General features: G+C 42.1%; 1 protein-coding gene across 1 annotated transcript in view; it reads right to left on the reverse strand.

Moving 5' to 3' along the window:
* The window catches only part of nbas (NBAS subunit of NRZ tethering complex), a 409,584-nt gene that overhangs the window by 116,554 nt on the left and 277,752 nt on the right, over positions 1-15,278 (reverse strand). Inside the window, 2 exon segments of the mRNA XM_030047740.1 lie at positions 10,445-10,669; positions 14,081-14,421. Coding sequence (XP_029903600.1) covers positions 10,445-10,669; positions 14,081-14,421 — 566 coding nt within the window.

Raw genomic sequence — 15,278 nt, forward strand, 5'->3', positions numbered from 1 at the left:
AGTCCGCATCGGACGCAAGTGGGATGCTGCAAAGGCTGTCGATCAGGCTATCACCCGCCTGAAACACCTGGAAGTCGTCGGGCTGCAGCAGCAAGGCAAGGCTGGCTTCGGATGGGGACTAGAGTTCTCATCAGGCCTGAAAATTAATACCCTACCCTAACAGGGCCCTACTGGGCCAGCCCGAGGCCCTACCCTACTAGCCGAACTTTAGGCCTGACAGCCCAATAAAGCCCGAAAAAAAAGAAAGGAGAGGAAAAAAAAAAGATCGCCAAATTCGCCATTATTTAGCAGCGCTGGTGCCTCAAATTCTAGTAGCAGTGAGAGAATGGACATAATAGTTGGTGTTGGTGCCAGGTTTATTATTGATAGTCACTTTCTGAATGGGGAGCACACGTCATGTGGGAGTCACCGACTCACCTCAGTAGTGAAATCAGCTGGTTTGAGAGTGGGTTTTTTTTGAATGAGCTGGAGAGAGGGTGTGAGCGGGGGAGGCTCACATTTTGCTGACCGCATTGCCAATGATTTTAAATGTTGTTTGGTTCACAGTTTTTAACAATAAAGGTATGAAATGCAGCATCGGATCATCGCTTTATTGACAGCCAGCCAGCGAGTCAAGCAGGTAAAATTCCCTTGTCTTAGCCTCTCGGCGATATCAAAATGTTTGTTGTTGTTAGTCGCCTAATAGTTGGCGAAAGGCACCTTCACATGTTCAGTTTAATTTAGCACTAAACTGTTATGCCCGTTCTTCTCTCTCTCTCTCCTTCTGCTTCATGCCTGTGCCATTTATATTTCGTCCTTCAACGGCGACAGTAAAACACAGAACCAGAACCCGAAGCCCTACCCTACCTGACCAATTCACATCCTTTTTAGGCCCGACCCTACCCGAAAATGTCGGGTAGGGTCGGGTAGGGTCGGGTAGGGTCGGGTTCGGGCAGAATTTGAGAACTCTGGGGACCAGCACCCAAGATGTGGTCCAAAGTATCAAGGAAAGAAAGGAAAGACCTTGTGATGTCCAAAGTCATCAAGATTGAAGAGGAGAGCTACAAAATCAAAGCCGTCAGCCAGCAGCAACAAGGGAAGTGGATGGCGTGGGAGGCTGTCGTTGACAGAACCATCACATGGGCCGACATGTGGAGGATGCCCCAGGCAAGGCTAACATTCATGATTAGGGCCACGTATGACACTCTTCCCAGTCCCCGGAACTTGCACCTGTGGTTCAACACAGAGGAGACATGCCAACTCTGCAGCTCCAGCAACCCAAGCTTGCAGCATATCCTCTCTGGGTGCAAGGTGGCGCTGACGCAAGGCCGGTACAGATAGTGCCATGATAGAATGCTACGCAAGTTAGCCGACATCCTGGAGATACGCAGGCTGGAAGCTAACGCCAGCCCACAAACATCACAGCGGCGGATCCAGTTCATCCAGCAAGGGAGTAAAAGCCAGACATTGTCCTCTGGTCTATCCCCACAAGGACAGTCATCATAGCAGAGCCTGGCGGAGGAGGCAGAACAAGGCAGCTTCTGGCTCTGGCTCCGTAGAACAGACAGAGCATGGGGGAAGCAAGGAGCTTAGTACTCCCAAGGCAGCTTGGTATGCGGTCACGCTTGACTCAGGGAATGGACGCCCCTGCCATGCATAGTCCCTTGGGGCTCATTCCACATCCATAAGCACAATAGACATGGACAGAGAGGGAGAAGGATCCATAAGCCAGCAGCAGGGAGTGGCAGGGAGACGTCCCTGGCACTGCCCCACCACCCCGAGATGTTCCGGGATTAAAGGGGCGAAACATCAGTGAGGGGTGGCTCCCCGGCTGACGACCCTGCAGCAGGCCCACTGGCACCGTCGGAGGTGCGACAGGCAGCAATGCCGAGCAGGAAAACCTACCTGTGCTTACATCTACAGTATATAGTATCTGCAGTGTGTAATTTGCTATCCTTATCCCAGGTAAAGGCGCCTGTAGTGGACTCCTCTATGAGCCAGGATCATTACCAGAAGCTAGTCAGGTGCACTTGATAAATGACTACTGTATAGCCAAACAGAGCCTACAGGGCTTTTTTCTATCTATCTTTCTCTACCTATCTGCCCTTTCCTTTTCCTTATTTCCTCTTTCTCTCGGTATACAACAGCTCCCAACACCAAAAGAAGGAAAGTTACATTGTAGAGGTGGCAGCATATTGCATGTATGCCCTATGTGGATGTGTTAGAGTGTGCCTGTGACTTCACACTACAGTTCTACCAATAGTGTTTTTAATGCTTGTATTGTCTTGCTTATTATGGAAAGTATGCTGTTTTAGCACAGTGTTTAACTTGCACAGTGTGGGGGTCAGAAATGACCAGTTTTCATGAGTACCCTAATGTTGCATAGCAACACTCAGCTCGCCACATCGTGATGTTCCCCTCTTTTGGATCTTCACCCTCACATTTGTGTGTATACATGCACACAACATAGACACAGACACAGACACACACACACACACAGACACACACACACACACACACACACACAGACACACACACACACACACACACACACACAGACACACACACACACACACACACACACACACACACACACACACACACACACACACACACACACACACACACACACACACACAAAGTGAAAGACAGGTGACAGTGGGGTGAGTCAGTGTGACTTTGGTTAATGAAATACAGGATAGTATGTATTAGGGTTGAGCCGGATACTCGGCTGAAACGAGGATCCGGTACAGATAAAGAACTTTTGACGAGTACGAGTATTATACGAGTAATATGAGTCAATATCTGTGCTCGTGATGAGTGAAAATCCTCATTGGGTAGCTGATTGTGTCCACGTTGTGTGATAGGCCAGTCACACACAGTGCCCCTCCCCTACACACACACACACAGTTCACTGCAGCTGTGCCGCTCACACACACACACACACACACACACACACACACACACACACACACAGTGACAACCTTTCTCTCACTCACTCAGGTCTGACAGCTCACGTCGCATCTCTCTTCAGTAGTGGTCAGGTTTTTTTCAGCTTGCTCTTCCCTCGGTTTGTAATCACTGATAGTCAGTAGAGTTTCTGCTAAACTTGACTGGTAACAGACGCAGTGCTTTTGAGCAGACAAGCTGAAAGCAACGCGCGTCGCGTCTCTCATTGCCTCTACACCGCTCGGGATTTGTTTTTGTTTTGTTTTTTTACCATCTGCTCGCTCTTACCAGCTGGTTTTTGATATAAAGTCAGTTGGAAAACTTTGGCCTTGGTGCAGAGTCACTGTCTTAACACACAGACCACTTACACACATACATTAGCTGAACACACAAAGTACATGATTATTTTTATTTTATTTTGGCTGCATGCACTGAGAGTCTGACTTTTTCTCACTGTAGTTCATAAAAAATAAATATAGTAGTAGTATAAATATTACAAATTAAGCTTTATACTGTATATATAAAACTGTACTGCATGATGCGGTGGACAGAGTAGTGTCCGCACTCAGGTACGTTCTCTCCTCTCTCTCTCTCTCTCTCTCTCTCTCTCTCTCCCTCTCTCACTCACTCACTCACACACACAGACCATAATCAACATTATGTTTAACTTTGTGTGGAAATAAACATTAGAAAAAAACTCTCCTAGTCAAGAACATGAGGTAGTAAAAAAAATAATAAAACAAAAAAATCACAGTTTGATCATAAAAAAATTTGAAAATTAAAAATTAAAAAAAGAAAGCTATGTTGAGTATGAAAACTCTTGTTCATTGCATTTTACTTAGTACTTCATAATTGCCTACTGCATGTGTTGCATTCATTGATGCACTTAAAAATATTCATGTTCTGTTTATGAAAAACTTGTTCTGTAAATCTGAAGCTTGATCTGAAGCTCAATTCTGAGGCTGTTCTGTAAATAGTTTTCTAATAAACAATAAATATAGCAACTTCTGATCAAGCCGTATCAATTTCAGTCTTATAATAACATACTGGTTTAAGCCCCACCCATTTCTGGTTTAGGCCGCGCCCGCTCCGAGTACGGATACGGATAATGTAGATGGTTGAACAGATATAGATACAGATAGTGGTGTACTTGCTCATCCCTAGTATGTATGGCCATACAGTAGGGCTCATTTGAAACAGCAGCCCACAGATTTACATTAATAAACCATTGATTGGGTATATTAGAGAGCTTAGTTAGGAAGAACCACTCCAGACATATACATAACACACACACACACACACACACACACACAGAGGTACACACAAACACAATCTCTATATCAAAGCAAAGGTGATCTCTGAGGCAGGCAAGGGAATAGGGCGTGTGGTGATTGAGTAAATGAATGTGTGTCTATATACGGTGCATTCAGAGTGTATTCAGACCCCCTTCACTTTTTTCACTGTTATTATGTTGCAGCTTGATGCTACAATTGTTTAAATTCAATTTTTCTCTCATTAATCTACACTCTACACTGAATACTTAGGTCAATGTGATATTTCAGTTTTTCCTTTTTAATAAATTTGCAAAAAAAAAAAAAAAAAATCTGAAATTCTAAAATTCTGTTTTCACTTTGTCATTGTGGGGTATTGAGTGTAGATTAATGAGAGAAAATATGAATTTAAACGATTGTAGCATCAGGCTGCAACATAAAAAAAGTGAAAAAAGTGAAGGGGGTCTGAATACTTTCAGAATGCACTATGTATATAAATGTGAGTGAGCGTGAGAGTGTGTGTGTATGTGGTGGAGTCTGAATCAGTAAACCAAAAGGAATACACTAAATCATACATGTAGATTACTCCTTAGATTTTCATGCTAACCCCCATTTCAAACCTTGATTTGATTTTTCCCTATGGACCTTGATATCAAAAGATACTTTGGTTTGTGTTTAATATTAAATTGTTTATATGTCATACTTGAACATTGATAAATAGATACAAAGTGGTGAGATTAAAAGATAAAGTTAAGATAATCAATCACACTTTTCTACATCATAACAATTTTTGGGAATAAATTATAGTAAAATTAAGCAATTCCTTATTTTGTTGAGCACACCTCCTGAGACCCTCACGTATCACTGGAGGACCCAGCCCTAATTTGAAAACCACTGCTTTAGCATACATGAATGACAACAGGTGACTTCATCCTAGTTTTATCCAAAATTGGAACACAGACCTTCAAGTAATAATAAAAAAAATAAATTAAATTAAATAAAAAAAATAAATAAATAAAAAATCTCATATGTTTCCTGTGAATGTCATTAACTCAAACTAGCTAATTTAACTAATGTCTTATTTTTGGAAACAGCTCCAGTGAGCGACCATATATTCACGTATTATGCAGAAATTTTTCGCTGTAGAGTTATTGACTATGTTCACTTCCAATTTAAACTGGGGATGTATGTTACTTTTGTATCATGCTTGACGCAAATTTGATCAGTCTCCCACACAAAGCTGCCAGACTGATTTACAGTGACCTATCTTACAGACAATTGCACAAGTCACCCCGATCCGAGTCCCAAGCGAGTCTCAAGTCATTTGGTCCAAGTCTCAAGCAAGTCCCAAGTCTTTCCTGTTGTGGGCAAGCAAGTCGAGTCAAGTCACAAGGTTATGTCGAGTCAAGTCGAGTCGAGTCACAAGGTTATGTCGAGTCAAGTCGAGTCGAGTAACAAGTTTGTCAAGTCAAGTCAAGTCATAAGTTATGTCAAGTCGAGTCAGCCACAGGCTGTCAGGTCAAGTCGAGTCACAGGTTATTTGATTTCATTTGTCCATTACAACATTACAGGTCTGATCATTTAGATCATTTAGATTTAGATTAGATCTTATTGATTTGGTTAGTTTTATTAAAAAGCATTTTGAGCTGTTACTGACTTACTGTACATGCCTGTCTAGTTATGCAACACATTAGTACTTGTATTATATTGTGTCATTTGACAACAAATGAATATAGGTACTGATAATTAAAATGGCTGTAAGACTGGTAAAAATGGCTAGGACCACCTTTCGTAGCCCAGAGGAGATATGTTGCTCAAACACTTAGTATGTAGTGTTAGTGTATGTTTATGAGTTGTAGAAAATAATAAATTATCTTGCAGGAGTAGATGTTTACCAGTAAGTGTGAGTCAAATCATTTAACAATATGTTAAATTATTATTTGTTTTAAAAATGTAAATTACCTATCAAACAGACCTAACAATTCAACTACCAATGAATGACCAGTAGCATGCATGTGATAACATAGATAAGAAAAAAAAAAAAATATCCAAAGTGATACCTCTTCTCTGAATAGACAAGCTAAGCCAGTGTGCTGCTGTTAGTCAATGAAAATAGAGCGGAGTGGCAACTCTTCGCTTTGTTACACAATCTATGTCAGTGCGCTGCTGTAGCCTGGAAATTTTCTTTGCCTTTTGGACTCGTACGGTGCCGGTGCAGGTGTTGTAATGTTTTTTCCTGGTGATGCAGGTGCACGTGAAACGACTTAATTTTTTAACCCTGCTGACGCCTGATTATGTCTTATGAAAAGTTGCGATGTTTGAAAGTGATGGAAGACGAGGGCTTGCTGTTACCATGGTGGATATAATTTACACAGTCACAGTGGCTACATCAGCGATCGCGACAGTGGTGAGTGACACAGCTTGTGCTACGCATCCATATAGAACCCCCACACACATGCACACGCACACACATGCACACTGAGCGTTTCTGCGTTGCCGTTTTCCATCAGATTGGAAGTTTTTATAAGCAAACTGGATTACTTTGGAAACTAAAGAACTGCCAGCAGTTTCCATGATTCCAAATAACAGCAGCGCGGCTGTGTCTCTGGCACCCCCACTGATCATCAGAGTGCGTGCACCGTGCGTACATGCATGCAGTGCCTCTCTGCTACATGCGAAAAAACTAAAGGGAGTAGGCTGTCTCCAATCAATCAGTCAATGGTCTGAACCTGCACTGCTCTATACTAATATGATATTCACGTGGAAAAAAAAGACAAACTTATGCTACAAGTTGTCCGAGCCAGCCTGTCTCAAGTCGAGTCGAGTCAGGAGTCATTGTCTGCAAGTCAGAGTCAAGTCAAGTCTTTTTACCTTCAAGTCCAAGTCGAGTCGCAAGTCGTCAAATTTGTGACTCGAGTTGACTCGAGTCGAGTCACTATGACTCGAGTCCAATTGTCTGCTATCTTATTTCCTCTCATCTTACTTTTGAGTTAACAGTGGTTGCCAACTACAGTGCAATACATATCTGGCATTCCTGACGCAATAAAATCTTACAGTGGGCAGTGCACTCATCATCGATATGTCCAGGAGACCCACCCAATTTTCACCCTGGTAATACTAAAGTGGCACCTTATCTCTCCTTCACTGAATGGTAATGGATATTTCAGGCTGACAGAGCTGACCCAGCGAGGCCGCAACTGCCACTGAAATAAATACAGCGCACAGGGGCCATTCTGGAATTACACAACAAGCACACCCAAACATCCACTTAAGTTTTATTTTCAACCTAGTTTTGCAGAACAGTACAAGAAGTCATATGAGTCACAAAATGGATTACCCATGCATAACATCCAAGTTTGTGTGAGTTAGAGGCAGCTGTTTTTTCAGGACATTTCAACACGTCTGGGACTGAACTGAAGGGTAAGCTAGCTGAGTCGCTCATATCAGTTTTGAATCAGCCTCCTTCACTGAACCAATCCTGTTCAGTGAATGAGAGAACAAAGGCTTATTGAGGCTCCAGTTACAGTTCAGTTTGGTTACTCGCCCACTAAGTGACTCAGTGTTCAGGAGCAACAAAGCTCTCATGCAGGACCACTGGACAAACGAATGACCCAGTCATTTTGGTGAACGGACCGAAATGGTCTGAATCCTTAAAACGAAAGATAATACCCACTCTGGCGAAAGCTGCCAAACACATACTGTCAGAGCAGGGGAGCATGGCATCTCCCCTGAAATAAAAATGGTCAATAACATCCCCCCTGGAAAACTGCCCCCTCAGCCCCCCACCCCACCCATTTTATCCTCTTTTTTTTATTTCATCATTTAGAGAGTATTGAACTTGTTGAGTAAAATATAATATGAAAATCTGACGGCATGGGGGCATGCACACATGCAGTGACACAACATGATTATTATTATTATTATTTTTAAATTGGTTGATGCCAGAGGCACAAGCTGCTACGGCATCTTGTGGATATTGCAATGTCAGCATGGCCAAACGGGCATGTGGACAACGCAATCTCAGAGACTTTTTCAAGAAGACAAAACTACAGGTGAGAGGTAAGTCAAGACTAAGGAATCTCAGTCATTCATTTTTATTAGTCTACAAAAGTCACCAAAGGTTCAATCTCTGGACATAAGCAATAACAACACAGCTAGTTTGGAGCTTACATCAGTCTCTCTTGTTAACTAGCTAGCTACAACACGAGTTCACTAAAGTTAACGCTAGGGTTGTCACTCAGTAGATTCGATTTTATAAGCGTGGCAAAAGTGAAACAGATATTTACAGTTAGATGAGAGTCTGACTCAAATATTTTACCGATACTAATAATGAAATATTCCTCACTTGGCTACATAATTTTCACCAATGGGACTCATCAGGCAACAAAATCGAGTGAAGATGTTAGCTAGAATTTTGATGTTCAAGGCAGGTAACCAGAGTGCAATTAGAGCACACAGCCATTTGCAGTAATATTAGTAATATGTGCTTGTAAGTTTGTGCAGTGTCTCATAATCTGGTGACTGCTTTAGAGAGTAAATCTAACCCAATAATAACCTATATTTAGCTGTTTCATTGAGTAGGGGATTCCTGCAGAACCACAGAATCATTTCATTGGCCTTCATTGAAAAGCTATTCAGTGGCCTATATTTTCTCCATAGATGATATCCAGGGTCAACACAGGGCAACAGAGGCAAGGGGAGCTGGAGGGGACCCAGAAGCTAGCAGGATTGAAGGTTTGATAACTATAAATTTTAAGATCATTTAATATAACAGACAGTGAATACAGCAAATGTGAATTAATCTATATACTGTAAATTCTGTCTATTATCCAAGAGCAAGTTCATGTTATTTTAATCATTTGTAAAACTTATTAACATAACATGTCTGCTCATTCTATCAAACCCCATAATGTTGTTTTCTTCATGTAGAGTAAAATCACGGCCAGGAAGCATCAGGACGTGACACAGCAGAGAGACAAAGAGGATTCAGAAGTCTTATTTACAGTGTTTTGTGGAATTTTGTTCTGATAATGAATTTTCTCCCAGGACATTGCAGTTGTTGAAAATTGTAATAAATGTATTCCCAACAGACTCAAAAGTACCATGAATATTAAGTTACACTTGATTGATCCCTGTGGGAAAATTTGTCCTCTGCATTTGACCTGAACTGCTTAAGAGCAGAGGTAGTCACAGGGCATCCTGAGGACCAACGGTAGGTGTAGCCACAAGTCTTCCCTACATGTCCATTTTATGCTATACCCATGCAGCTTTGGGCAAAAAATGCAGCAAAATGCGTCTTTTCACCTATTCTCGTTTTGATATATGTCTATATTTCTGCATAGGCAACTGGAGTGCTTAAACACTGTTGGAGATGCGTAATATCATGTAGGCAGTACATCAGTAAGCTAGTATGTCTATTTCAATTTACACAATCCACCATTTTAAAAAAAAGGTGAAAAATTGGTAAAGTCATAACCTTGGCCATCCCTCCTGAATTTTTTTTACAACTCAACTACTGCTCACTTCCACTGACCATCTGCAGTTTTTCATGGTGCACCTTTTATTGTAAATTTGGAAATGACAAAATTAGAAACAACAAAGTAGAAGCAGATGCCTCTTCTCATCTTTGCTGACTGAGCATTCATTGTGAAAGGTTCCACAATCTGTCACTGATCACTTGTTCTTTGAAATGAATGTGATTTAATATATAGGGAAGTACAATACTCAAATAAAAATGGACTTACTGACTTAATTACCGGCTGAAAAAAAAATACTCAAATGCACACAAAAAAGCTACAGTAACAGTTACAGTTACTGTAACCTGAGGTAATGTAATTAGTTACTTCAACCTCTATACAACATACAACCATAACCGTAATTATGATCACATGACATGAAACACGAGTTTAACACTACAATTTCTCAAAAAACATAAATTCTATTGGCGACCCACTAAATTTCCCTGGGACCCACTTAAATGACTATCTGTGAGTCCCAGGAACTTAGTACATTAAAAAGTGTTCAACATCACTGCAACTAACACTAAATATAGTGTATGCTAAAGAGTTAGCATGATGCAAATGATCTACCAGGGAATCTACCAGGGAATTCAGTGCTTTTGTGCTCATCACTTCACAGGTAAGTTGACGAGTGGCCCAGTCTCTTAAATATTCCTTCATCATTAACAACACATTAATAAAAAAGATGATTTCTCAAAATGGATCAGCAGGCTAAGAGGAGTTTACCTGTTGGCTGTCTTTGAGTGACAGGATGAAGGCATGGCTTAGAGTGTGCAGATGGGCCTGCGACTGCTGCATGTGGGCCACAGCCTGATCAAAATCCATCCCTGCTGGGCTTGTCCCATTCTGTTCCTCATGACTTTCACCTTCTCTCTTCTGGCTCTTCTCTCCCAGCTGGCTCAGGGCTTTGGTCGCTTGCTTTATCACCACCAACCTCATCTGGATGCTCAGCTGGACAGGAGGAGGGAGGGTGAATGGGACAGAGAGAGGGATGGAGCGCACAAGAAGCAGAGCAAAGGGTGGGGAGAGAGTCATGTGGTAAAGAGGGAAAGAAGAAAGAGTGAAGTCATGAGAGAGAAGAGACAGAAGGCAAAAAAGAAGAGAATATCTGATCTCTCTGCACTAATGTACAGTTAAGTCACTGTGACTCCATGTGTGGCTTTTGTCTGAGGTGGGACTGTGTGTGGGTGTGTGTGTGTGCATGTGCGAGATCATAGCTGCCGGCCTGTTGTTATTGATTTTTCAGTAAAAGCAGCTTAACCATTAATGAGGAGAAGACAGCACCCTTGGCTGTGGGAGGTTTTACACTTGTGACAAGCCACGAATACACACCAACATGCACACACACATGCAGGCAGGCAGATACGCACCTCAGTCTTTTGCATTCACCATATCATTGCTTTTACTGACAGTATTTTTCTCAGCCAAGACTGGTTCAGCCAAGAGGGAGTTTTCTGATAAAGCTATAAAGTCCTTCAAGAGTGTGTTTGTGCATGTGTGCACTGTGAAGTGTGAGTGTGTGTGTGTCCATCTCTCAAAAGATCCAGAGGCAGAATTTGGAGCCATCGATAGGCAAAGTACACTCCTGATCAAAATCTTAAGACCTGTTGAGAAATTGCAAGAATTTACATTTTGCACTGTTGGATCTTAAAAAGGTTCTACGTAGAGCTTCAAAATGCAAAAAGAAGAAATGGGAGTGAGACAAAAAAAAAAAAAAAAAAAAAAAAAAATGAGTAAGCAATTTATTGCAAACAACATTAAACTGAAATAGGCTGTTCATCAGCTGATCAAAAGTTTAAGACCACAGCCAAATCATCGCAAAAATGTGGATTCAGCGTCATTTTCTGTCAGGTATCCACACTGTCATGACCTCCTGATGGCAAAGGCAAAAACCTTTCTGTCTTTGAACGCGGTCGGATTGTTGAGCTGCATAAGCAAGGCCCAACAACAAGGCCCTCACAGTGTGCCATTGCTGCTGAGGTTGGATGCAGTAAGACAGTCATTTTAAACTTCTTAAAAGATCCTGAGGATTATGGAACAAAAAAGTCAAGTGGTAGACCCAAAAAAATTTCACCGGCCCTGAGCCGGAGGATCCAATTGGCTGTCCGTCAAGACACGGGATGATCCTCGGCCCAAATTAAGCTCGTCACTGGTGCCAACTGCAGTCCCATAACCATCAGATGTCATCTGCGAGAGAAGGGTTTAAAGAACAAAAAACGTCTTCAAAGGCCTCGTCTCCTTCAACGGCACAAAATTGCCCATTTGGAGTTTGCACGAGAGCACCAAACATAGGACACTGAAAGGTGGAAGACAGTTTTATTCTCTGATGAGAAAAACTTTAACCTTGACGGTCCTGATGGCTTCCAACGTTACTGGCATGACAAGGAGATCCCACCTGAGATGTTTTCTACACAGCACAGTGGAGGGGGCGGCATTATGATCTGGGGGGCTTTTTCCTTCAATGGAACAATGGAGCTTCAGGTTGTGCAGAGGCGTCAAACGGCAGCTGGCTATGTGGAGATGTTGCAGGGGGCATCCCTCATGACTGAAGGCCACTGTCTGTGTGGTAATGACTGGGTTTTTCAACAGGACAACACTACAGTTCACAATGCGCGCCTGACAAAGGACTTCTTCCAGAGAAATAACATCACTCTTTTGAACGATCCTGCATGTTCCCCTGATCTAAATCCAATTGAGAACATTTGGGGTTGGATGGCAAGGGAAGTTTCCAAAAATGGACACCAGTTCCAGACAGTGGATGCCCTCCGTGAAGCCATCTTCACCACTTGGAGCAACATTCCCACTAGCATCCTGGAAACACTAGCATCAAGCATGCCGAAACGAATGTTTGAGGTGATTAACAAGAAAGCTTTTTTGCCTTTGCCATCAGGAGGTCATGACAGTGTGGATACCTGGCAGAAAATGACACTGAATCCACATTTTTGCCAAGATTTGGGCTTTTAAAGGCTGTGGTCTTAAACTTTTGATCAGCTGATGAACAGCCTATTTCAGTTTAATGGTTGTTTGCAATAAATTGTTTACTCAATTTTTTTTTTTTTTTTTGTCTCACTCCCATTTCTTCTTTTTGCATTTTGAACCTCTACTTAGAACCTTCTTAAGATCCAACAGTGCAAAATCTAAATTCTTGCAATTTCTCAACTGGTCTTAAGATTTTGATCAGGAGTGTAGTAGCTCGGGTTTGGATACAGGTTGGAGGTCTACCGGGGGAGGATGCCTCCACTAAGGAGGGTACGTATGATCAATACTTCAGAGGGCCAACAGTCACCACATCCCTTCAAAATACAAACTCCTAAGAGGTAAGATAAGTCCCGGTCTTCTCTATCTCACGTTGCCTCCTGAGAAGCAGATCAGTCAATTCTGGGGAGTGACAGTAAAGGTCAGGGTGCACTTGGATCAGTGAGAGGGGGGTCAAGTTTTACCTTTGAGGGTTTATGAAGGGACAGAGAAAGGAAGGAGAAGAAGGATCTGGAGGTGTGTATGTGTGTGTGTGTGTTTGGGGTGGAGGGGCGTGGGGGTGGGGGCAGTTAATCTATGTGGTAAAAAAATGTGAAAGCAATGCCTGCTGGGAATTAGAGTTTAATTGGCTCTGAAGTAGAGGGGGATCATTTAGTTCTCCGAGAGTCACAGAAAAAGAGACACCATAGAAGGCAGGAATGGAAAAGAATGATGGGTCTAAAAAGAAAAGGAAAAAAAAAAGGCTGGCAGTTTGCCAGTATGAAAAAGCAGTAAGCTACTATTGATAAGGGGCGCTGAGGCACTTTAAGTTCTCTGCAGGACAATTTTTCAGAGTGCAGTAATTATGTGGCTGACATATCTTGTGCAGTTTTACAATTTCTTTTATAAATCATGGCTGGTATATGCTTTGAGGCGACAGAGTGGGGACATGAATAGAATAATATATTTAGAATTCAGCAACGGTTTCTGACTTTTCAAAAATTGATCCAAAGGCATGACAGACAACAGGTCAGGCAATGGAGTGAAAGGGAGATAGGAGAGCAACAGTGTGATTTAGTGCTTGGAAATCCCCTAAAGCCTTTCCCCTAATGCCATATGAATCCTGTTTGGGTGGCTGCCTCAAGCCAGCTACCTTCTGTGCCACAATTACACCTTGTCTCGCTGCCTGACTCCCACCGGTCCTGGCCTGAGACAATGATAGAAAACAGAGCCTTGTTCACACTGCACATTGTCATACTTCTCTCCACTTCCTGCTATATATCATATACTCAGTTATCTAAAAAAAAAAAAAAAAAAGTTTTGCAAAGTTTCAGAGGAAGCACACAAAACAAAACAAAACTAAGCTAAACAAGATCACTCTCCACTGTTGGTTTAATCCAGACTTACATGATTGGCTGCTTTGGGGGAGAATGTGATGTCATCCAGGAAGTGGACAGCATCACCTGGGACCAGCCTTTCCAGGTATTTTGCACAAGTGTTGTAGGCATGGAGATAATCCTGATCACTACGTGGCGGTCTCTTCAAGAGCTGGGGGTCTCCTGTCCAGAAGAGTCTCTTGAGCCACACTGTGTGGACGGCACTGGAGGAAACTGTGGCCCCTTCACTGCCAGGGACAGGCAGCTGATTGGCTAGTTTGGAAATGGACAGCACGTTCTTACTGGTCAATACTGGCTCCAGAGCAGCAAGCGGATCCAAAGATTCGTCAGTCAGTTTACAGTAGTCAAGGCCTGACAGACAAAGGAAGAAAACATATTTGGTAAAAAACAAGAGCAGAACTTTTGTACAACTGCATGTTGACAGGTGAAGACCATGGGTAACAATGACAGAACAATAGACTCCCACACACTGCGTGCTTCATTTATAGAGACCTTCATGAAGTTAATTTACAGACATAAGGTGAGAGCATTTTAAATAGGTTGATTGACCCACATGGACCAATCAGGTAACACTATAACCTGATACCACTCATTGAATTATATAAAATCCACATGGACCAATCAGTTCAAACAAAAAAAAAAAAAAAAAAAGAAAAATTAAAGCTGAACTGGCATTCAAGATGGACATGGAGCGATATCCTTGGTCTCCAAGAATAGAGAACTACATGACAAAAGCTATAACAGCTATAAACAAGCAGAACAAAAACTAATATGGAAATAAACCAAAATTGAGAATTATCAGTTTGAATTTATGGTGTGGTTTCTCTTGCATTAAGTAGGCTAGTGATGACAGTATTGCTAGCGTCTAACTTCTTTTCATCAGCGTTTGTCTGTTGTGTGGAGCTGGGTTGTGGCTATCAAGCACAGGGAAATCATATCAGTGATAACAATAGTAGAAAGCAGTAAGAAAGAACAAAAAAACTAAGCAGAAAAAACTGTTCAAAGACATGAGTGATAACATTACTACACATTAACATCTCTTTTTTCTCTCTTTCCATGATGGATATGTCAACTCTGTGTTTTTTCAACGCTTGGGGTGGCTTTTCAGACTGACAGGTTTTACAGACACTGGTTACCTCAGCATCAGGCTGGCTGTCATTTCAAGTGAGACAGCTGAACAATGAATGACAAGTTTTGGGACATGAACT

The sequence above is a fragment of the Myripristis murdjan genome, chromosome 24 (assembly GCF_902150065.1).
Source record: "Myripristis murdjan chromosome 24, fMyrMur1.1, whole genome shotgun sequence".
Classification (NCBI taxonomy): Eukaryota; Metazoa; Chordata; class Actinopteri; order Holocentriformes; family Holocentridae; genus Myripristis; species Myripristis murdjan.